Genomic DNA, 24,102 nt, shown 5'->3' with positions numbered 1-24,102 from the left:
AAATTTATGATCCTTTAAATTAAGTTAGGTTCCTTTCTTTAATGTATTTAAAAGATTTGCATATTTTACATTGAAGTTTATTTTTCTGCTTTATGTCCATGTCTTTTTGCAGGACTGGAGAGAGACAAATTCGATAACAAGACCGTTTCGTTTGAGGAGCATATAAAGTCAGAACACAACATGTGGCATTATTTGTATTTTATAGTTCTTGTCAAAGTTAAAGATCCAACTGAATACACTGGCCCAGAGAGCTACGTGGCACAAATGATTGTGGTAAGTCAATTTGGGCACATGCCTTATGAAATGGAGAGATGCTCCTTGCAGCTAGCAGAGAATATCTTTTTCCCTCTCTCTGAACAACAGGAGGCATCGACCTGTATTTTTAAAGATATTTTCACATGTCTTAGTCTGCAACAAAGCCCAGTCTTAAACATAATAAAAAAGATGAAGGCACAGGCCATAGTCTCCAGCTTGTCATTTGTGCTCTCATGCTCTGTGGTTTCTGCTGCCTGATTAGCCAAACCAGGGGCAGAAGAGCATGCATCATAACATCTGCTGCTGCTCTGGCTTTGTCCAGTATCTCTGGGCTGTTGTCCAGAAAAATAACATCTCCTGCTGAACAGTGAAACACAGGGTCAGTGTTGAGAGGTAGTGCTTTCCTCCTATGACTGCTCTGAACAAGCTATTGAAAAGACCAAGAAGAGCTGCTGCAGGGATTTGAAGAACTACAGAAACTGCCTTGTGAAGCAGTGAGGGTATGACTTGTATTCAGAGAGAGAAATTTGATGACACTGGGGCAGAGAGATGTTCAATTACATTTCATTTCCAGCCTGCTACTGAAAAGGATTCATTCTGGTGGGAGGGATGCATTATCTAGGCTGACTGGCTTGGGGCTACATTTTTGAGGAATCCTTCCTACCTGCTGGTATATTCTGGTGCAGCATTTTCTTCCCATGGACTTCCTGGCAGCTACTGCATGGCTCAGGGCCTATGCCAGGGTCTGTGGTTGCAGAGCTGGCTTATGTCTGAATCCCAGAGGTGGGTGTAATCAATGCACATCAGACTTTGCTGTTTATGCGTTTCTGGAGCCACATTGCTATTGAGAGTATCTGCTCAGTTGTCTGTCGTCGGCCCTTTGATTATACATGCCAACCAACTTCACTAGTGAGATGCTGGGTGCCCTTTTTGTCCTCAGTTTAGCCAAGGGGAAGATTCTTCTCCTCTAACTTCAGCTGTCTTCAAGCCAGGCACCTAGTTTAAATTGATCCCAGCTCTCTGCCTTGTCTGTGCAGAAAGCTGGGTTATTTATTCTGCCTTAGACAAGGTTTCTAAGGTAGCTGGGGTGGCTCACCTTGGCATTGCCATTCTTAGCTCCATGAAGAGCCTAAGCGATTAGTTTAGACAAGATGCCTAATTAGGAGCTGGCCAAACTTAGAGGAGATGACTCCCAGCCACTCTGCAGGCTCATGTAGGTTTTACCTTGCAGAACTCACATTAGTGGAATGGCTTATGTTTAGACAGGAGTGCGTGCTTGAATGCTGCAATGAAATGGAGCTCTGGTAAGTCCTGTTACCACCACATGGGAAGGTGGTGTGGCAGGTGGTGGGAATTCAATGCTCAGGTACAAAGGAACAGCCTATGTCCATGGAAATTTCGAACCATCAATCTCATTACCCAGCTCAGGGCATTTATACTATTAGGCAGTAATGGATCTACACTTCTGCAGTATGATAGGAGAGATGGAAAAACTAAAACAAATGCTTGTATCCTCTGTTCCATTACAAGAAATTATTCATAGTGGCAAGTTGTCCTCTTACACATGAAAATATTTTATCTTATCTGAGAAATTCACTTTAATTTGTGGACTCCAGGGCTTGTCTCATTTGCCTATTCTTTCTCTGCTCCTCTTCCTCTACCTCCAGTGTGTGTATGATTATGAACTTTGCAAGTATGTTAAGTATTAATGTTTAATTCCAAGGGATGCAGTAATATTCACAGTAGGTGTCTTCATCCTGTGGCAGTTAATGGTTGTTCTGGATGATGGGATAGGTATATATGGACCTAGAAGTGTAAAGTTTACATGGCATGGAAGAGAGAGTGGGGGAGTGGGGACAAAAGGCGAAACAAATGTTTGAACAAACAACAAGCGGCTGGTGTGGGATTAGTGATTGTATCTTTGTGCAGTTTAAATTCCCCAGTACAAAATCTAGGGAAGGTATGCGGCAGAAATAGTGGTGCTGCATAGCAGAAGCAGTTGGGACTGCTTGAGTGAACCGAAAAGGACTGTCTCACTTGGAGCCAGAGAGTACTGTATACCACGGGGTACAAGGAATACTAAGAAAGGAAAGAAAATACACTGAAAGAGCAGAGTATTCTGGGAGTATGATATTCAACTGGAAGAAGAGATTTAGAGATACAGCTTTGCTTAGGACCAAAAGAAGAGTCAAAAGGAAAACACTGGGAGGTAGTTTTGCAGCTGTCAGCTGATGTAGCATAGGTGTTTGGTGTGTTTCAAACACAGCGTGATAGTAATGAAATTACATAACGAGCATGTGAGATGTACTATGTTCCATGCAGAAATTAAGCCTGAGGTACAGGTTTTGCCCTGAAGACAGAGATAAGCTGATTCAGACTTTGGGACAGCCTGAATGCTGAGTGACCGTTTTTGTGATGCTGGGAGAGGTGACCAAGCTGCTGGTAGGAGACCAAGTCCCGTTTAGGAGTTGGCACAAGAGGGGCAGACTTCAAAGGAACCTTTCACAAGGGAACTGGGGCTTGCCAGTGAAACTGAGTTGTTGCTGAATGAAGCTCACTAGGGGTTGTATGGGAATGTGACAAATATTTATAAAAATAGGGTGTTTGGAAGAACAGGGCAGTCTCAGGACTTCTTTAAAGAGGACAAGTTGGAATGACATTTTATATTTCTGGTGATACAGAATATGCTGCAAAGCATCTATGAATCATACTCCTGGAAAAGCTCTCTTAACTCGTACTAGTTTTTATTATGACTACATATGCCTTTTATGGCTGCTTTTGTAGCATTATTGGTTCAAACCCAAATTCTGTATTTTCACAGACGAATTACTTAGAGAGAATTTCTAATCAAATCCAATCTTCAAGGTTCAGATCCATCCTTAAATACATGTAGATCAAAGCTTTGGAGTATGCTGCAGTAACTTCTTTAATAGAAAGTAAAGTTTAGTGCCAAATATCATACTCACTACTGCTACAACTGTCGTTAGGAACCAATTATTATTTGTACTTGTCTACTACTGTCTTGCAAAGTATTACAAAAAGTAACAGCAGAATAAGTATCATGATTAAGTATCAGGGAAAGCATCTACTGTTTCTGGTAGTCTCTTTTCTCCATTGCCCAGACCCATCAGGACCCAAAAATATGACTGTCTATATTATGACTCTCAGTCTTTTTTATGTCATTGCTCTAGCAAACTGTGAAGCTTCTGTTTTGAAGGCTTTCTGGTAGCAGAACTGGAAAAAACCAGGAATGCTATGGTTTTCTTACTTTGGAATATCATTTGAAAGGCTGGGTGCCAAAAGGGATGGGAATTATTTATGCATCTAATTACACTTTTTCCAATTCAGGAAGGGGAAAGGAACTTGTAGGTGATGTTGTACGCACTGTCACTCAAAGGCAGTATTTTTGCAGGTTTACGTGTTCACTTGTATCGCTGTTCCAGGGGTGGCTTGTTTCAAGGCATTCCCATTATCTTGCGTGTGTCTGGCCTCAAAAGACCTTGGAGCAGAGGACTTCTTTTGCTTTCTTCTTCTGGACCGTGGACATCAGCACTACAAACTCCTAATGTTCCCTGTGATTTTGACTTTCCCAGCAGCTTCGTGTTTGCTTCATTGCTCAGTGTACTGCTCTGAGCAGTGACAGAAGTAATCAGTAGTTACACAGCTTTCATAAGGCAAGGTATTATTTTTTCTTTTCCTTTTTAGAAAAAGGCATCAAGTATATAAAATGCATTGTATGATGACACAGTTTATTCACCTCTAGCTTTTCAGACAGTTACTTTATGGAGATGTTGGTGGGAATAAAGCACTTCAGATCTTCCAGTGATGCCCATTCTTCTTGCAGACTATCTCGTATCAGTTATCGCATGAAATATTAATGAATATTAAATCAGGGCAGTAGGTTTTATTATTTGTTTGTTATCCAGGCTTCTTTTATGAAGTCAGATAGGTATTATACAATATCGAAAAGACAGAAACTTTGAAAAGCTGGCTACATGCCTTGCATTTGCACTGAGAACCTGCATGAATGATTCCCCTATTGAATTTTCATGCCTGCAGAAAAGAACTTATCTAACCCATTTGACCAGACATACCATCCTTAGCAAACCTAGAGAGATGCACGTAACTTATATTACATTGATACAGCAATCTTGGAATATTCCTTGTGTCCATTTGTCAGAGGAGACAGTTTAATGCGATAACTGGAACAATGAAGGTTAGCATCCATAGTTTTAGACTTCTCTTTTCAGAGGTGCATTTGTACATGCAGATTTCACCTAAGCTGTGGTAGCTGTAAATAGATAAATGGAGGCAAAAAATGTAGATGATTAGTTACTGATTTTTTTTTTGCCACAAAACAGAGATATGAATTAGCCTCCATTGGTATGATTGATATAATTTGTGCCTCCATTCATTTGCAGAAATAAAAGGCTGTTGGCATAGTAATTAAATTAATAATTTTGCCCATTAGAAGAATGACAGACTTTAGCAAATGAAGCCCTAAAAGTTTTGTTCTCAGGTGCCCTGTCCATAGTTCTTAGCAAGTTTCATAATGGATTTTATCAGCATTAGTGCTACCTGTCATAACTACAGAATTACAGACATAATTATATTATTACTTATTTACTTTAATTATGTAATTGGATGTAATTGGTGCAATTACACAACTCCTCAATCAGCTGAAAACTGCTCTAGAACTCTCTGTTCATGAGAGTAAAGGATACTGCCATGCATTAGACCATCTCCCTAAAGCAAGGCAAGGAAAATTTAAGGTTCTGTTCTCCTGACATTGCGGCCATTGGGACCATAAGCCTTTTATACTATAATAGTATCTTAAAAGTGTTCCTTTACATCTTGTTTTATCTGTAAATGTGTCCCTCCTGAAAGGCAAATTCCTAGTCTTAAATCTCTCTTCAGGCTACTCAGGATCCCAACACCTCCACTGAAATCGAAAGCAAAATTCCCATCAACATTATACAGACAAAGCAGAAGAGACAGCTTGAGCAACAGCAGCCTGAAATTCTAAACGGTGATGATCTTATTCAGTTCTTTTAAAAGCACTTTTGTGTCACAGCAATGACCTGTCATTGGTAATGTGACAAAATACTGTAACTACTTCATTTTAAATATTTTGTAGGTGTCAGCCTTTTTTTAATCTTTGTTGTTTTAAATGAAAGAAGTATTTAGCAAATATTAGGGCCATTTCCGTGTCATGAGGAAAAATACTTTCTCCATTTTTAAAAACTCTAATTGTTTTGTTGGTTTTGTTTTAAGTACTGAAGTTTGAAAATTGAACTGAATTTAGTGCTCCCTTGAGCTGGTGCTGTTGTCTGTCTTCTTTCTACCTCCAGCCTCATGTTTTTGCCTCATTTTCTATTAGATACCCAGAAGTGGGTATTAAATTCAGAAGCAGCACTGGGAAGAATGCCAAATGAGCCATTGAGAAGTCTCACAATAGTTGTCATTCTGTCCATGCTGTGTGCTGGGCAGCGCAAACCCTTTTCCCTTGGCATCCTTCTCTCTCCTGCCTCACTGCTCTGTGTTTTGCCATGCTCCCACCTACCTCAGGAGTGGAGGTGTGATGTGAGGTGTGACAGCACGTAGCTGCTCCCCAGGTTCAAGTCTCAGCAGTATTGCTGCAAGGTCCTGGCCAGAGTCTCTCCATGAGGCTGTGACCCCCTCCAGCATATCCACTGGGACAGGGGACAAGCTCCCTCCTGGGGACAGAGTTGTTTGCGTATTGTCCCTGGCACACCCGCGTGTGGCCTGCAAAAGGATTTTTCTCATTTTAGCCAGCCTCAGCAGAATTTGCTGACTGTCAAAACAGCCAAAGTGTGAGACAAGCGGAGCCTGCAGAGCCCGACAGCTGTGAGTCAAGAGCCTGGCTGCCCGTCCTTTCACACTCTGGGGCAGTGAGAGGTTGTCCCAGGGTAAGTGAATGTAAAGTCATTTCACTGATGCTAAATCCTGGTGCGCACCCTCAGCCTGATGTCCAACACGTTTAGTGGCAGTCCCCACTAAGACCTGCCTCTCCCTAGGGCCACATGGAGGTTCTAGTGGAGGCAGGTCTCAAGGAAATACAAAAGGCAAGGTGAAGGCAGTGAAAAAGTGCCATACAGAAAGGGGAAGTGCATGCTGACAGCAGCCGGGTGAGGAGGAGCAGGGTTTGTGGAACAAGCTGTTCCTTACTGCTGTCGATTTTTGTCAAAGAATGTAATAAAATAGGATGTACTAAGAGGGCTGTTGACCTCAGCTCTTAAAATATAACATCTTTGGAGAAGAAAAAAAGTTCTGACATCCAGGATTTTTCTCTTTTGTTGTCTATCGTATTTTTGAATTTTGGAGGCAAAAGTTTTCCCTACTAATTTTTATCTCTAGTATATATATATTCTTACTACATTAGAGGATTGCTTAACACTGTATGGGTAGAGAGAGCAACCTAAACCAGAGGAATGTCAATCCAAGGTAACACGAATGCTGCAGAAGGGACACTTGGGTTGTCAGGAAGACAGTCTGTGTGGTTTTTGCGTGCACTCTGGTGATTCATCCTAGACAATTTAAGGAGTTTCCTCTCCAAGATGTCCACCATACCCTTCTATTGCAATTAACCACAATAGCAGAGGGGGGAGGACAAGCAATATGTTTGTTTGCTCCTGAGGCTCTGCAGTTCGTAGCCTAGAGTACTAATGTGAAAACTAATAGCCTTTGAAGTCACACCTCTCTGAACTGGACTGGTTGAGGAGAGGGCACGGTACCAATTCTGCTGTCTCTTTGTAGGTAGGATAATATCAGCAGGGAGAAAAGGCACACAGCTGATAGGGGTGACCCCTTCACCTAAATCTGCTAGGGATGGTGAGCTGCATTCTTAGCTGGCTCACTATAAATAAACTATTTTTAAGGCTTCATTATCATATATATTCTAGTTCAACATGGAGTGTCTGATCTGGCAACTGACGGACTTGAAAATGCTTACAGGACTTGTGCACACAAATGCTCTGCTGGAGCAGGGCATGGAGTTTATAACTTTTGGGAAGGTAATAATGCTCCCATTGTTAAGACAGATTTATTTTACTTTTTAACACTGGCTTTCCTCCAAAAACTAGCAGATGTAATCAAAGAAAAACTTGCAAGGGTAAGATGTATGTACATATCATCACGCTATGTAACTTTTTCTTAATTACTTTTAATAGACTGATATGATGTATGTCACATTGTGAGTAATTACTTATCATGGCAGTAATACCAAGAGCACAAAAGGGGGCTGCTAAATAAGATCTGAAGTCTTTCTGACAGGCTAATTTCCTAGCAAATACATCGTCAATTTTGTCTGCAGTTGGGTTTTCCTAAAATAAGCAATTAAAGAAATAGGTCTAAATAGATGATTTACTGCTCCTATTTTTTTGTTGTGCTCAAAATAGAAAAGCAAGTAAGAATGCAGTGCTCTGCATCCTTCCACATGAACGTAGGCACTGTAGGGAGTTCAGGGCTTCGGTTTAGGTGCACTGCATCTGAGAGAAAGTCTTGCCTCAAATTCACAGAGGATCTCAGAGCTATTGAGTGCTGATACAGAGTCACAACAATAGAACTGGAACTGGGCTTTGCACAGGTTCAACCACTGCTTGGATATGTGAGGGGAGGTCCCTTTCCCCTCATTTACTAAAGTGTTATCTAATTTTGCATTTACACAAGAAATTGAAGCATTGGTTTTTTTCCTGCTGTTAGGTACTGAATGATTTTTCTGTTGTTGCTTTTCCTGATGATCAAAAAAAATGTTCATTTCTGTAGGTAGTCCAATGCTATTTCTGCTTCTCGGTACAATTTTGCATTTGCATTGTTATCTTATGGAAGTGCTGAGCACCTCCCTCTCCACTTCATAAAATAAGCAATTACAGTAATGTGCCTAATTAGCTGATTTCCTGCTCATTTGTGTGTTGCTCAAAGCATGAAAAGTTAGCACCACTTGAGGACTTTGTATCTTTGCACAAAGCTCCTATTCTACAAGAGAGCTGAGCATCTTTTTTCTGCTTCAAGGGCTCTGTGTTTTCCAGAAAATCGGCTCTTTGCTCTGCCATAAATAATTTAGTTGGCCTGCTTGACTAGGTGATGTGTGAGGTATGGGTAAATAAAAGGAAAGGTGAGTTTCATTTGGTACCTCATTGTAAAAGCTTGAGGTTTTAGTGGTTTTAAGTTTATATACATTCTTTCCAGACAGGCAAAATTAATTATCCTGTTGCTTGAATGGGAAACCACGGTTCTGATCCTGCCTCCTTAGGAATCATGCCATTTGCTGCAGCGGGAGAAAGATTGATATCAACAGCAGGTGCTGCAGCACAAGCAGATTAACTGCATGTAGTTGGTGACTACCTTTATCTTCCTATCCTGCTCGGTGAGGGAATGGCCATGGCAATGTGCTCTGCCCTTTTTGTCCCTGCTGTCTCCATGCTCAGCCCCTCGCGTTCTTGTTAACTTCTAAAGGGACAGGTCCCAGCACCAATGCAACCCTGTCTTTTTATTTCTTTCCTTTCAAATCACTTCTGAATACAAAGCTGTCATGTAATTGCAAGTTACAGAGTGGAGCCTAAAACTCCTCCAAAGTATATTCATTAAGATTTGGGGTTTTTCTCCCCAAGGTCTGGAATCAGTGGTTTGATACTACCTGGCACTAGGTTTTTTGGACCCTGTGGTATTGTGGCTCAGTTGTAAGCTTAGCTTGATTTCCTTTGTGATTGAAAGATTTGGCCAACTGTCTGTTGAACAGTATTAGGGTTTGAAGACTGATTTTGTTATAAAAATGGGTTCTGCCTTGATAATACAGTGTAGTCGCAAGCTCCTTGTCCTCCTTCCAACTTCAATTCATTCAATTTGCAAATTAAAATAAATTAGACAAGTTGGGTTCCTGTTTGTTTGTTTGCTGCTGGCCTTAAAAACTCGAGGAGGGGTCTGGACATGAGGCTGTGTTCCTTGAAACTTGCACATCCCCACGAACATGGAGTGGAAGTGTTCCAGCTGGAGCGCCCTCAAGCCGAGCAGTGCTGCTGGCAGGACACGGGCTGCGGTTCCCTGCTGGAATCCATTCCTGCCTTGACCTGCCAGAGACTAAAGCTGTTAACTTTCCAGGCAGCTTGCAAAAGCCATCTTTTATCCCTTTGTTAAAGAAGCATGTGGCCTGAGATGGATCTGTGTGTGGGCAGACCTTTATTCTGTAATTTCAAGTGATGGAAAGGCCAAGGCACTGGATAGGCACCTACTGTTATGCTTAAAATCCTGGCAGTAGCAGAGCCTCAGTTGTCCTGGGACTGGCTGTGTATGGGTTTGCCTAATGAAATCTGGACCTTTACTGGGGCCACAGATAGTGGTAAGAAGTTCAGCCTCAGAGGAACAATGTGATGAGCAGATCCCCAAAGCGTGTAAACTGGATTCATTTGATTTTGTACTATGGGGGAAGCAACAAACACAAAACACTTCAATGCTGTTTGAGAATGTTATTGCAACATTTGAGAACAATTATTATTCTTTGTATTATAGTGGTACTAAGCTTCTGGCTTCTGAATGGGAATATGACTCCAAAATTGTCCACAGCCAAGGCAGACAACTGCAGATGCTGAGGAAAGGAAGGACTACAGGTTTGCCCAAAACCAAAAGGGCAATTAGTAAAAGAAAAGGGAGATGAGTTTGAGGTTGTTGCCTTACCAGGAACACCATTTGAAAGTAAATAAGTGTAACTTTGCTTGGGCTCAGTGGTGAGATTCTGCAAGGAGTAAAACAGGGAAGGACTACAAAAAGTGTAGTTCTGCTTCTGCGTTCTCAGGGTTCAGAGACAGCAAGATTCGGGGGAGTTGGGTGCAATATTAGTGTGAGCTTGTTTTACAAGATGTTTTAGAGATGAAGAAGTTACTTGTTTTCTGTATCTGTCTTGGGAAGAAAACTCCACCAGCCTGTATTACTCTGCATGGATAAGTTTCTGAATTTGTGTAACTGTGGTCTCATTGTGCCATTTATCTTTTGGGATCAGCTTTATGAGATTTGTGTCAGGTTTTTCGATTTGCTTGCAAGGCTAGTTCATGGAATTTTCTCTCTCTTTAGTGTGGTGGATGTGTGTATGATAAAAAGCTAAGATTGCATAATCTTTAATAAAAAAGAAGATACATAGCCTAAAGAAATCAGATTAGCTGTACAGAAAGAAATCAATCAGGTTGGCAAATTGTATCTGTGGGACAAAGTGCAAAATGTTTGTTTCATACAGTATTTATTGAACAAATTTGTTGAGAAGATGGTTAAAAATGCTCTACCGGAAAAAAAGAAGGGAACCATTTTGTTCAATTTAAATGACATTGATGTATTTTTTACATCATGAAATCTTGCAATATTACCAACAACAATCCCTGATAAAGTACTTTACACAATTGCCTCACCGGGCATTTTGAGATAAAAGTATGTATCGGAGATTGTAAATTGGCTGCATCCAATTTATATATAATGGAACCCACTGCAGCCATCCTACAAAATTCAATAGATCAGGAATCACATTACAGTTCTATGAGTCTGGGGTAGTGGGAGCTTTAAAGAGTCTTCAAAACAAACAGGCAACTTTAAATCATATTTAATGAACCCTGTGTATTTTATACACATGTGATTAAAATGTTTTGCCTGTTTTTCATTTTGTTGGGTGCTGCTGAAGAAAAATTGTAACTCTGGGTTTGTGAAACTGATCATCTGCTTGTTCTCAAGAGAAAATGCATTTTAATTGAACAGAGCAAACCGTATTTAAATGTGCGGCTGAAAAAAACACCCAAAGAAAAAGCAGATCTGTAGAGAGGTTCCATTTCAATATTTTCTTAGCAGTGTGAGCAAGAGCACTAAATGAAAGTGTAGTATAGGCAGATAAAGGTTCACAGAGTACCACGGTGTTTTTTTCTTTTATTGATCAATGCTTGCAGACTCTGAAAACAGTAGACACGAACCTGAACAAATATACCCTGAAGGCACGTTTTTGCTATTTTCTGCTTGTTTCCCAAAGGGAATAAAAGTGCTCTGTGCTTCCCAGTAGGCAGGTGGAGCCCTGCGGGACCTGACACTCACCTAGCCACAGCCAGATCTGTCAAAGGGCCTCTCCTTGGCCATCGTGTCTGCACAGGCAAAGGAGTTGTGCTCACTGTGCAGAGGAGTGTACAAAACCCGGGGGCAAGCATTTGAACAGAGCAAGTGATCTAAGAGCAGTTTGATAGTGTTCAGGCCCATAAGGCTGAAAGGAAGCCATTACTTGCAGGTGTTTTGTCAAGAAACCCTTCAAAGAGAAGCCTAGATCTTTTTCCACTCTTCTGACTGATACTCGAGTATATGTATTTATGCACGTGTATAGTATATGCCATGATAATACTGTTGTTTAAAAAAACAGTTCTGTATAGCCAGCCCATTGGTGCTAGGTAATAATTCTTACTAATTTTAACAGAAAATGTTGTTCTTTAAATTGTCCTTTCATGCCACACCCTGTGCAAAATACATCAGAGTCAAATGGGCCCAAAGTAGGAACATTCAGATCAGGATTCAAAATGCCTCAACTCTGGCAGTATCTTAAACCAGAACAATCGCACTGCAATCAGTGAAGCTCTGCTCGTGTAAAGCTGAGAACAAGGTCAAGTCCTGAGCCTCTGAAAAACGAGTCTCCAGCAGAGTCTTTGTATTTCCCCAGGATTCTGTTGCAAATTGAAGCTAAAGCTAGGAAATGGACAGCACTTGCAAAATATAAGGTGACAGGACCAGAGAATTAAAGCTAAATGTGAAAAAAAAAAAACCCAAAACTTAAACTTCAACAAGTTCAACCCTGATCTACTGGATCAAGCCGGCACTTACATTGACAAAAACAGGTCAGAATTTGTGGTGTCCTTACCAGCTGAATGGTGATACGTCTCTAAGGAGCAGACATCACCTCTGTCCCCAGCAGTGGCATGATGCTGTAGGGTATGTTTACACTGCAGTGGGACTACTGCTGTTGGCTTTTGTCTGGAGTTCTGTATCTGGAGTGTGCCTACTAGTATGTTTTGCAAAAGAAAATCACTGTTAAAAGAACAGAAGGGGGGCTTCAGCATGCTAGTGCAACCAGTTGAGGCAGTGTCTGGTAGAAATGGCAAGGGCCTGGAGAAGCATAGTAATTCTGTTCACTTTAAACTCAGTCAACGGGAAGCAGAAATGCCATTACCATTCAGCTAGGCGTGAGCCAGTCCAGCAAATGAATGGTGAATTTGCTGAAATGAAACCAGGAGCAGCAGGGGAAGGAGAGGGGAAGAAGTTAGAGCTGGAGGCACTTTGGTGGCGGCAGTGGGGCTGCAAGAGCAGCTCAGCCCCTCTCCCGTGACAGGGCTGCCCTACACGGTGTGGCACTAAGCAGGGCCGCTCTCAGTACTGGGGTAGCCAAGCCTGCAGGATTCAATAGCAGGGCCACAATGAGCTGTGAGGGAAGAGACGGAGAACTGCCAGGTTCCTCTGCCCAGAGGCTGCCGCTGCCATTGCATTGCACTGTGCTTCCCCCACCGAGACAGCTGGAACTAAACCAGAGCCTCCCATGCTGCCATTAGAAGGTTCTTTTTTTAAGGACATGTGCACTTAATGTCAGAATATTGAAACCATACCCACGTGAATAAAGTTAGTAAGCCAGTGATTCATTGCTGTTTCAAATCTCTATCTAGCCACAGTAAATTTCTGCTCGGTAGTGACAGTCTGTGTGCACATGCAGGCTATGATTTACAGTTCTGCGTTTTGTATCAACAACATCTGTTTGACAAAAGAAAAAAAAAAATAAGCCAAGAACATTTATTTTCTAATCTCTGTACCAGATGTTGGCTCGTTATGCACAGGATCCAGGGATAATATCAGAAATAATATAATTATTTTAAATGAATAATCTGAAGTGTTTTTTCCTAAAGTGTGTCCCGTAACCACTAACAACATAAAAACATAGGAATGTGGAAAAATAAAATCATGTTTTGCACAGATCTATAATTATATCTCTTTTAAGGGCACAAAATATTAAGTATCAGTTCCTAGCTTCAGATGGTAGTGTTGGGATTCTTGGTAGTTGGTAGTGTTGAGGAGAAAGAATATCAATTCTCAGGGTTGTGATAGAGATAAGGTGGCAGAAAGCAATTGAAGCAGGAGAAGAAATCAACAGTTGAGAAATGAACGTGCGCTGCAAGGAAGGGAAGACACAAGAAGCAACTGTGGCTTCAAGGAGTGTGGTGCTGGGGTGGGATACAAGCTCGAGCCTCCAAGCACACAAAAGTGATGTGCACCTCTCGTGTCCCCAGTGTTCTCACCTGGAGGGTAGCTGAAAGGTGCAGTCTCAGTGTGGTGGGGACAAAGCTGCTTATTTTGGTTTTGACTTTCCATCTTCTAGCGCAAAGTTGCTCAAGATTAAGGCAGGATCACTTCCCTTGACATGCTGGCTGCACTCTGGCTGGTGCAGCCCAGGTCGTGGTGGCCTGTGTCACTCTAAAGGGCACACTGCTGACTCATGTACTTACCATTTGCACATGGGTTTGCCCATAACAGTGATGTGAGATCACATTCAAACTTAAGGTCTCAGCTGTAAAGAATTGTTTTCATGGTTGTTTCCACCTCTTGGAGGTGAAAGCCAAGTCCCTTAGGTGTGTTTGATAAGCAGAAATTTTGGGGTGCTTGTTCTTGGACCAGCAGGGTCTTTTAAAGAGTTTCAAGCTGAGTATTGAAACTGCCACAGTACAGCATCAGAGAAAAATCTTTGCAATTTGAGGTTCATTATCATACCTCGCCATAATTTTTGCAGGGATATCACAAGTGGGAATGCTGATACTGAAACACTGAGACATTTATAACTGACTAACCTGGTTATCAGTCTTGAAGAACTCACAATTACTCAGAATTATGGTGACAGATTCTTTTGCAGCCCTCAAAAACATACAGCCAAGTTAAAATGAAGGTAAATGTATCAATGACACTGCTAAAGCAGAAGGTAGGTCTGTGTTATGGTTCCAACCTTCTTTCAGGGGAAACAGATTTCTGTATTTTTCCAAGAGTTGTAGAAGCTATAGCATGTATCAATCCGGTATAGACCCAGCCAGACCTATTAGTTTGCTTGTTGCGTAAAGATTTATTTGTAATTGCCAAGGTTTATTTTTATTTTCCTTGAATTACTGTTGTGGATGCATATAGATGCATAACAATTCCTAATTTCCCTCCCTATATTCTTGTACAGCACAGATTGCTTATCATCAGGAGTCTTAACATTAAAGTGTCAAACAGGATTTGCAGGAAGCTATTTGGGTTTGTAGTTTAGGATGAACATTTATCAAATTGTGGATTAGCTGAATCATGCACTGAACCAAATTATTATTGTCTGTGATTAAATCACAAAGTGGTTATTGCCCTGTGTCATCTAGAGCGCAAGGTATTTTAAGTCTTTAAAACCACTTTTTAAGGTGGCTGTAGGAGCTATGTAGTTACAGACTTTTAGGACCAGGCTCAGTCCCTGGGCAGAAAAATAATAGCTTTCAAAAGGTCATTTGGACTGATCACTCTCTGCTTATACGGGCAACAGATCTGGGAAGGGAATGGATGGACTTATTTACATTTCAGACATACAAACAGATTTCTTAGTAAATAGATCTCTTTGTACCCACTGCTATTTGTTCAAGTTGCTGGCTCAAAGAAGGGGAGTGAACGGCCTGTTCGTTCCTGTGCCGGAAAGGACATGAGCTGCCTGCTGAGAGTAGCAGTGCCGACGGGTTGTTTGCCTTCATGCTGAGGCACGGGTCCTGGGGCACAGTGTGGTCACAGGGGGTGAAGCTGTGCCATGCTTCCCGGCAATGTCCGTAGTCCTCTTCTTCACCCTTTGGTAACCATCTGCCTGAGGAGCAAAGAGGTCTTTAAGCATAGTAATTTTCTCAGCCTTGCTATTAGGTAACAACGCTCCTGACGGCCATCCCACTCCTGGCTGAGTCGCCCAAGGAGCAAACCATCTGTGTGAGACAGGGGAATGGTGGGGCTAGAGGACGTGGAGGCCCGTCTCCTGCTCTGATGTGTGCAGCTGGGGAGGTCACAACCCAGGAGGAGTCATGAGCAGTCATCACCGCTTTTCTTTTTGAATAGATAGGAGGGAAGTCCCGAAACAGCTTGTTTTCATGTTGCAACAGGAGGTCACGGGGTAGAAAGGACTAAGAGTCACTGCATCGGAGCCTGCTAGAGAAATGAAAGTGTGGTACAGCTGGCAGTGGCATGGCACTCTGAGCCCATGACAGTGGCGCCTGCATACAGTGTGCATTAGGCTGCCTTTGTCCCTCTACTTCATCTCCCTTGTCCTACTCTTTGACCTATTTTCTCTCATTGTTATCTAGTAATCTATTTTTTAACGGCTCAGCCCAGTCTTTCCTGCTGGTTGCAGCTGATCCATCTCACGGCTAACCTGTGAAAGCAGCACCTCCTAAAGAAACGTCCCTCTGCCAATTACTCCGGAGGCATGGATTCAGCTCAGCGTGAGAGCTCGATTGAAGCCAGCTGGCTGTGCCAACAGGACAGGGATGGTGAGAGAGAGACTTTGTACAAAGTATAGGAACTCTAAATAAATTTCTTCAGTCTTTTCTCCTTCCGTGCTCAAGCGGAGCTAGCAAAGTCAGAAAAAATGGCAGTGTTAGCCCATAGCTCTATCCTCCTCTGGAAAGCCCACAGAAGGGAAGGAGAAAGTTGCATAGAAAACTCCAGGAGGCAAACGCAGACTTTTGCTCTGAGCATGCCTCTCCAAGAAGAAGGGTTTGAGGTTTCTCAGAAAACACAAGTAGCAAATCATCTAAGCCCTGTGCTTTCTGAGGCATGTGCCCTCGCCATTGGCACCTCACAGCTATGTGTACCCACAGTACCTTGCCGAGAGGTGAGCTGTGATTCCCATTGGAGTTCCTCCAGCCTGGGGGGAGGACGGAGGGAACAGGCATGCTGGATCACCACACGAAATGTCTGCTCTGCTCGTGTGCAGTCTCTTTGGCCGGCAGCCTTTTGGCTGGCCCCTCCTGTCATTTTGCCTGTTTTTTTTCTTCCCTCAGCTGAACTGATGGAGAGGAGGCTGCGGCTCCTTTCTGTCCCTGCAGCCTTCCTGTCTGGCTGACTCTCTGCCCTGGCCACAGATGTATACTTAAATATGAATTCTGCGAGGCACACGTTACGCTTGTGGAGGGAGTGTGGAGCGGGAAGATGCTGTGATCAGTAGGTGGGCTGCTGCGGTTGGGCTGCGAATAGCTGCTATCCTGCAGAAGAATGAAATAACAGTAACAATACACTGCATTCAGCCCCAGTTGTTTAGAAAGAAGATTTCAGTGCACTTTAACAATTAATTCTGTGTCCAGGCAGCTAGTTCGTTTTAAAGCATCCCATCCACATACCTCACCCTCTGCGAGGTCATTTATGCTGGAGTTGTCACATTGCGCTATCCTGGTGGTTGTTGATGGAGTCCTGTAGCAGCTCTTTGCAGAGGTTTGCCCTGCTCACTGCCAGCAGCCTACCTCCCTCATCCAAATGAACCCCGACTCAGTTCCAGGCAGGGTTAAAAATGTCTGAGTGAATGAGTCAGTACAATGGTTGGATTTCTAAGCTAAGCCATGACAGAGAACACCCTGCAAAATTCCATCCCTGCACCAGTCAAATAAGGCAAATCAGGAGAGCACCTGCAGCATAAAGGAGGCATGTTACAGCTTTAACATGTGTGAGGTGGTCAAGGTGAACCCTGCACTGAGCCCATAAACATTTAAGTTCCAGAACAAATGTTTGGGGTTGTACAAACATGTTAACTACCTCCAGCTAATTGGCAAGCAATTACCTTGGAGTAAAAATAGCTCTCCCATAGCTGAGCAGGCACAGAGTGCCTGTACCCCTGTGAACACTTGCAAATCACTGAAGTTTTCAGCAGAGGAGACTTGTCCAATTTGCCTTCTGGATCCTGACAGGTTTGTGATCAAAAGTTTTTTGTCCTCAGCAGCAATTGCTGTTTGTAGTATAGGCTCATCAAACAGGGCTGTGCGCCACAGCTAATTTTCATGATGCCGTTTAATAAAGTTCTGCAGTTCAGAGTGGAATGAAAACTTAAGATAATATTGACCAGCAAAAGCATGCAGTTCAGCAAGGAATGTACCTACTGCGTGCACTATAATGGAGCTATTGGTGAAAGTTAGATAAGTATTTTTAATTTAAAGACAGCTTGGCAATCTAGAATGTACTGAATTTTGAGTCCTGATACTTTGCATGATAAAGATAAACAGCTGGACTGGATTTCATCAGATGCATACGCAGTTGAGAACCAAGAATCAAATCCTGCCTGCACCCAACACAGCACTTGGAACTACCAAGTGAAAGACCTGTGGTCAGCTCTTTGACCTGTTGCCTCTCCATTTCCAGGAAAAGCTGTAGGAGTCAGGATATCTTTTCATGAGGTCTCCAGTCCATACAAACCCACCACCTTCTCAGTACTTAGATCAAGTCCTTGCTTGATCCTCCGCAACGTTTTGACAAAAAATGCCTAGATCTTTTTGGTCTGTAGCTAAACTACAATTGCGTTTCTTTCTTGAGAGAGATTACCACAGCATTGCTGGGAAGGCAAAGCTGGGCACATGCGTATGAGTGGGGTCTGTCACTGAGCTCCCATGACTCTGAGGCTTGTGGTGGCTGAGATGAGCCAGCACGAGGTGCAGAGTGGTTCCAGCTGAAGAGTCACCATCAACACCAAACCATTATGTGGCAGCAGGCGAGGTGCTGTGTACTCTGTCCCTGTCTTCACCTGCTCCTGGTTATCTCTCTTCCCAGGAAGTATAAGGTTGCGCCAAGGAGGAGGGAAGTAGGTAACACTAGGAGCCTCAGGGGAGGCAAGCCCACTGCTCCAGGATGTCTCGCATCCACGTGGATTTTTGTGGTGTACTCTGGATGCTGCAGTGCGGTGGAGGGTCAGTCCACAGAAATCTTTCCAAGGCAGTTGGAGGTCTCTGCTTTGCACCCTGGAGGAGCGAGGGAGTGGCAGATGGAAACAAGACTAGCAGAGCGCATTTCACAATCCTGGAAGCAGTGATCGGCAAACACAAGAACCGCAGTGATGGAATCTCAGGTTGCTCTGCCTGTGCAGCCTGGCTTTAGAAACTTCGGCATTATGATGAGTCTTGCCAAAAAGGGCTCCTGGCCCCTCCGCTGGCTCCTATGGCTGTGCAGCTTTGCATTTGGTATCTTCAGGTGCTTCAAGCATGAGGGAGGTGTAATGGATACAGATACCAGAGCTTTCCAGGAAACATTCAGATACAAGCGCAGCTCTGTTCACTGTAGCTCCTTTGAATTAACTTCTTGTGCCTGTAGTGGCAGACAAATTTGCTGGCAAACATTTTGCAAATTAAAAAAAGGCATTGATCCAGAAGGGCACTGTGCACAAACCGAGCTTAGTATAAATGAGTACACCTGTGCTTAACGCTGGGCACGTGATGAATGCTCTGCTAGATCCCAGCCAAAATAAATCTAAAATAAATATGGGGGCATACTCGTGGAAAATGAATGCTGGTCTTGTAAGCAGAAACTCATACAGCAGAAATAGGAGTCTACGGCTCCGTGTGTCAGCTGGGGATATCCAGCAGGGAGGGTCACGTGCGCTCCGTTTGAGCTCACCAGCAGAGCTGGTGAAAACAGGTTTTGATTTGAATGAGTTATGACCCATTGAAAATGGCATCATGCGTAACCACAGTAAATTGTCGTAATGAGATCACGAGGCTCAGAAAGTGGGCAGCGAGGAAAGAGGCCTCATTCCACCAGCGCACATGACTGACAGCCCTGAGCTGCAAAATGCAGCAGAGAGGCAGGGTCTTATTCCCTGAACATCATGTCAGTTTAGTGACAGGACGAGAGGTTGCACAGACAAGTAAAACCTCATTAGAAGTTTTGAGTTAAAAAGAAGAAAACAAGCCAAAATCCATATGGCTTTGCATTCAGTCTTATCCAGGGTAACAGAGGAGACTGGGCTAATGCAAATAGTGGAAAAACATGAATACTGGAAGTGCTTTCATGCTTACTGAGGGTTAGCTCAGTTGTTTCTAAACCATGTTGCTATAGGAGGGAGGGTTTGGTGATTAGGGCAGAGCACTACTTAATTGAAAGCAGCCATCTCTGAAAGCATGACAGAGCTGTAATCACATTGCACATCCCTGGGCTCACGGCTCTGCCAGCCAGCCCATGCGGACCCTGTTCACGTATGGCTGCCCAGCTCTAAATACTGCAAAATCATTGCTGCCTTTTCTGGTTTCATGGTGAAGCAAAGCCTGAGACTACAGTAAGTTTCAATGCACTTAAAACTTTACCAAATGTCAAGCCTGGACAACAGACGTAGCAGAGCTCTTGCCTGCCAAGAATCTTGTAGAGGGATTTCTGGAAAGAACTCCTTTTCTTTCCTCCTTTTCTTTTTGATATAGTGCTATTTGTGTGGGGCCACTCACAGCACAGAAGCCTGGAAGAGACACGCTACAATTAATTGTTTCTCCTCTAAAGTTATCAAGTGCATGTGTCCATAGAGACCTGTTGCAAAACACCATGCATATGATCTAACCACATCCTCCCACTCCCCTCAAGGTAACGCATGGCCAGCTGTAGGACCTCTTTGTCTCATGCCTTAAGGCAAATCGGGTTGCTTGCCACATGGTTGCCACTCCTCTTAGGCTCGCACCCTTCCCTCTCTTCTTTCTGTTATGCATTGCACACAAACATCTGTACCCCCAAGCCATGGAGACATTTCAGGCTCATGCTGATACGCAGCACCTTCCTGACTCATAACATTTATTTACAGTATTTTGATTATGATTAAATTCATAGCCTGAGTCCATGAATCAAGAAAACGCCCAAATCAGTGCTATTCCATGCTTGATCCATAGCAGGGTAGCCATTGGCCATGGGTTTGTGCTTGCGTTTACTGAAGGTATACAGTCTGAATAGCATGCTGAAGCCTAAGCCATTCCCAGGACCACAAATCTGTTGCGGGTAGCTAAATGCAAGGCCCCTCTGCTCTTGCAGTAGGCGTGCTCTAGGCCAGCCTGGAGAGGACTGTGACTTGTCTTTTTTTCCTGACATTGGCTTGCTGACATTGCTGCAAGGAAAGCCAAAATTGATGGAGGCCGACAAAGCTGAAGAAACAGTGGGGCAATGTGTCCCTGCATACACTTAAGATCAAAGCATGGGGAGCACTTGGCTTTTCCTGGTGCTAGTGTAGCAAAGGAGTCTTCCCACATCACCCAGTGGGCATTTCTGTATGCCGATGAATGTGCCAACACTGATGCTGCAATACAGCTGTGGGGAACCAGGATTTTCCAGTTGGCGCCCTCTTTGTAGCTAAGAACCACCAAGGATAACAATGCTTGTGTAAAATACTGTCTGAATTTACATCTTAAGCCCACTTGCTGTGTGTCATCCACTGAGAAAAAATCCTGAGTTTTCATTCTCTAGTGTCAGCTTAGTAGCGCTGCATGAACCCCTAATAACATTGCTATTTTTTCTAATACCCATGTAGGAAAAGAATTTGGACTGGTTCCCTCGTATGAGAGCCATGTCCCTGGTTAGCAACGAAGGCGACAGTGAGCAGAACGAAATCAGGAACCTGCAAGAGAGGCTGGAGTCAACCATGAGCCTTGTAAAACAGCTTTCCAGTCAGCTTGCTGAGCTCAAGGAACAGGTAAGTGCCCTGCAGTGGGTAGCTATGTGAGCGCATGTGGGTGAAAGCGCTAGCTTTCACCAGGTCACAGTCAGGACAGTGTTACAAAAGAGACTTTTGTCTTAGAAAGGTTTTATCTTGCCTTCCAGCAAGCTTTCTAAATAGATACATTGATATGGGTTTGGAATGAAATTGTACTCTATTAGCAACAGCAAAGAACAGGTAAGGGGAATTAGTTATGAAATCTTCCCAGTGAGTGTGTGAGGACGGAAGCGATGACGGGCTTTGCGTACGCAGGTACTGCACAACCTGGCAATAAAAAAGGCGTAGCATCAGAAACAGCTGCATACTGGTGGAATCATGAGAAAAGCTTTCTAAATCCTATACCTGGATGTTTTTCCCCCACTAAGAATACCAACAGTGCTGTTGTGAAAACAATTTGCACAGCCTGTTGCTTTCTTGTGCCACCCTTGTCTTTGTGCCCCTCCCACAGCTCCCCCGTCTATCCTGTTTAGAGCACAAGCTGCTGGCCTCCCTTAAAGCCCTGCTCCTGCCTAAATCACCTTATGTGTTTTCTCTCACTTCAGGATCAAAGGGCCAGCTCCTTTTTTGCTCAAGATGCTGGTCACCTTAGGTTGGCTCATTACGGTTTCAGAAAAGCATCTTTGTGTTTCTTTATGGGAAACACTTCAGTGGTATCAACAGAGTCACCTAATTATCTCCCTTCAAATCCCTCCTTAAAAGTCTTTCCCTGTGAAAAACTCGACAAAGGTTTAGACTGGATATGCTGAGACTTTTGCTTATTATGCTTACCCATACTGTCCTGGTGGCTTTTTTTTTTTTCCTGGCTTAAATTTAAACTCTCTGTGGCTGGGACCATCTTTTAATTCTGTGATTGTACGGTTCCAAGTGGAAATTCTGACCCTCTGCAGGGCTACACAAGTGGATAGCCGTGCAAATAATGCAGTGTAAGACCTGCCAGTGGATAAGAATAATGTACAAATGAGAATAAAATGTCCATACTTCGCAGGAAACAGATCTCCCACTTCAAAGGCATCTCTTACTTGTAATTTTCAATGCTGAAGAAAGGAATTCCACTCCCTGTTGTTTTGCTTATATGTATCTTGCTCTGTGACTGCTAGATAATAGTAAAAAGGAAAAAAAAATCTCAACTCATCTCTCTCTGCCTTTCCACCTTAGATGACAGAACAAAGGAAGAATAAGCAGAGGCTGGGCTTTCTTGGATCAAACACACCCCATGTGAATCATCACATGCCACCACCCTGATACCACGGGGAGAAGCCGTGACTAGCCTTTCATCAGTATTCCTGCTTTATTATAGAATAAAAAACTGAGATTGAGAGGAGTGAACAGTGCCTATTGTTAGAAAGTTAAAAAACAGCCAAGTGCCAAGATGTTAAGTGGTTTAGCTCTGGGAACAATTTGTAGTTGTTTTTCGTGGTTGAAAGGAGCCACAACCTAGAATATGAGATACAAGCGAGCCTGTTTGTATTTGCTCACGGAGCCCAACTCAGCTGCGTTTGTGCTCTGCAACTCACTGGCTTCAGTAACAGCTGTCATGTGCGACGGAGGTTGGGACAGCATTTGTCTGAGTCCTTCGAGCAGCCTTCAGACTGCTGGGGTAGCTGAGATGAGCAGAAGAAGGAGAAATGGCTGTTACTGCAAATATGACAGCCCAGTTCAGGGTCTATAGAAGTCATTTCAGGCTTATTTGCCAAATAGCAACATTAGTCATATTTGCTTGGCGTTTACTATTTCTTAATTACCGTAAATATGTCAGTTGGGTAAACAATAATGTTGCTTCAGGTAACTTCTACTAGGAAGCCAAGAGGAGAAACCTCAAAAGACTGAACAAAAAAAAAACCCAACCCCAAGCCCCCCCCCCCCCCCAAAAAAAAAGAACAAAAAAAAATAGGAAAAGAATTGCAAAGAGAAACAGTAACTCTTTTGAATTTTAGCTGTCACCATGCAATTTCTTATTTATAACATGGAGCACAATGGATCTACAGCTGTGGGAATGTTATGCGCCTAACACTGACAACATAACTGGAAGTGATTTCTTTCTCCTGGCTTCAGATGTTCTCGATTAACATGGCCGTGAGATTTCACATACTGAGGCGTTAAACTGTGTTTTAAATTCAAGTTCCAATGGGGGATTCAAGGGGAAAAAAACAATTATACCTGTAGTTTGAAGCATGTATAGGATGTTATTTTTTAAAAAAGCTTAGAAATGTCTTTCTGCGTGGAGCTGTAATGGTGTGATTACCTTCCATAAACTCATCTTCAGCGAGAGTTGACTTAAGTAAATAAGCACCCTATTCTGCCAGCTTTCTTCTGAGCTAAAGATTGTGGGTTTGTGCTTTTGCCTTCCCTTCCTGCTTTCAGGGGCTGGCAGGACTGGCACTGGTGGGGGATAAGGGGCAATGCCAGGGGAGCTCCTTCCAGCTCTAGGCTCTGTGAAAGGTGGCAGTGAGCAGTGAGTCAGCTGTACAGGTTCCTGCTGTATCCTGTATTTCTTCGGATGGCTTTAAAAGAAAAGCCCACAAGGTTTCCACCAAGCCCAAGAGGGCTTTTTTCTCTTTTAGGAGAAGATTTTGGGGCACAAATGGGAATTGTGGTCCCAGTTCACTTTCCTTTGTGGTGGGTTTTGGTTACCTGATTGTCCTCAGTGCACTTGAAAATGCACCTGTTACATGGAGTCACTTTTTAAACCAAAATATTTTGGGGATTATTTGCATGTTGTTATAAAAGCCATTTTGATCAAAGGTGAAAACATTATTGGCTCCACTAGTTCTAGTTTCTGCCTGAAGAAATGCTGTTCTCTTATTTAAGGCATAATTCACACCAACAGACCTAGAGTAAAGGGAAGGAAGGGTCATTTCTCTCTCATAATCCCAAATTCAAGCCATCTCTTTTTTTGTGCCAGTGAGGTGTCTGAGATAAAAGCAATATACTTTAGGGTCTGATTCTTCTACTATTAAAATATTTCCCATTGGCTTCAATTGTGTCCTTCAAAAATACTGTGTGGAAAGCAGGGATTTCTGTATTTTACAGAAAGAAGATCTCTTTCTGTTTACTTTCATCCATACAGCATCCCGGTTATGAGAGGTAATGGCCACTTCCAGCTGTAGGGTCTATTTTCCCTG

At 43.1% G+C, this 24,102-nt stretch overlaps 1 protein-coding gene across 1 annotated transcript in view; it reads left to right on the top strand.

Moving 5' to 3' along the window:
* Window positions 1-23,123, top strand: part of ITPR2 (inositol 1,4,5-trisphosphate receptor type 2) — a 265,600-nt gene extending 242,477 nt beyond the window's left edge. The window contains 3 exon segments of the mRNA XM_080617700.1: window positions 113-273; window positions 20,795-20,956; window positions 22,136-23,123. Of these exon segments, the coding sequence (XP_080473826.1) occupies window positions 113-273; window positions 20,795-20,956; window positions 22,136-22,222 (410 nt within the window). The 3' untranslated portion in view covers window positions 22,223-23,123.
* Window positions 23,124-24,102: the final 979 nt, after the last annotated feature.

This window comes from Psittacula echo, assembly GCF_963264785.1.
Source record: "Psittacula echo genome assembly, chromosome: 1".
Classification (NCBI taxonomy): Eukaryota; Metazoa; Chordata; class Aves; order Psittaciformes; family Psittacidae; genus Psittacula; species Psittacula echo.
This window is presented reverse-complemented; position numbering and strand designations above follow the sequence as displayed.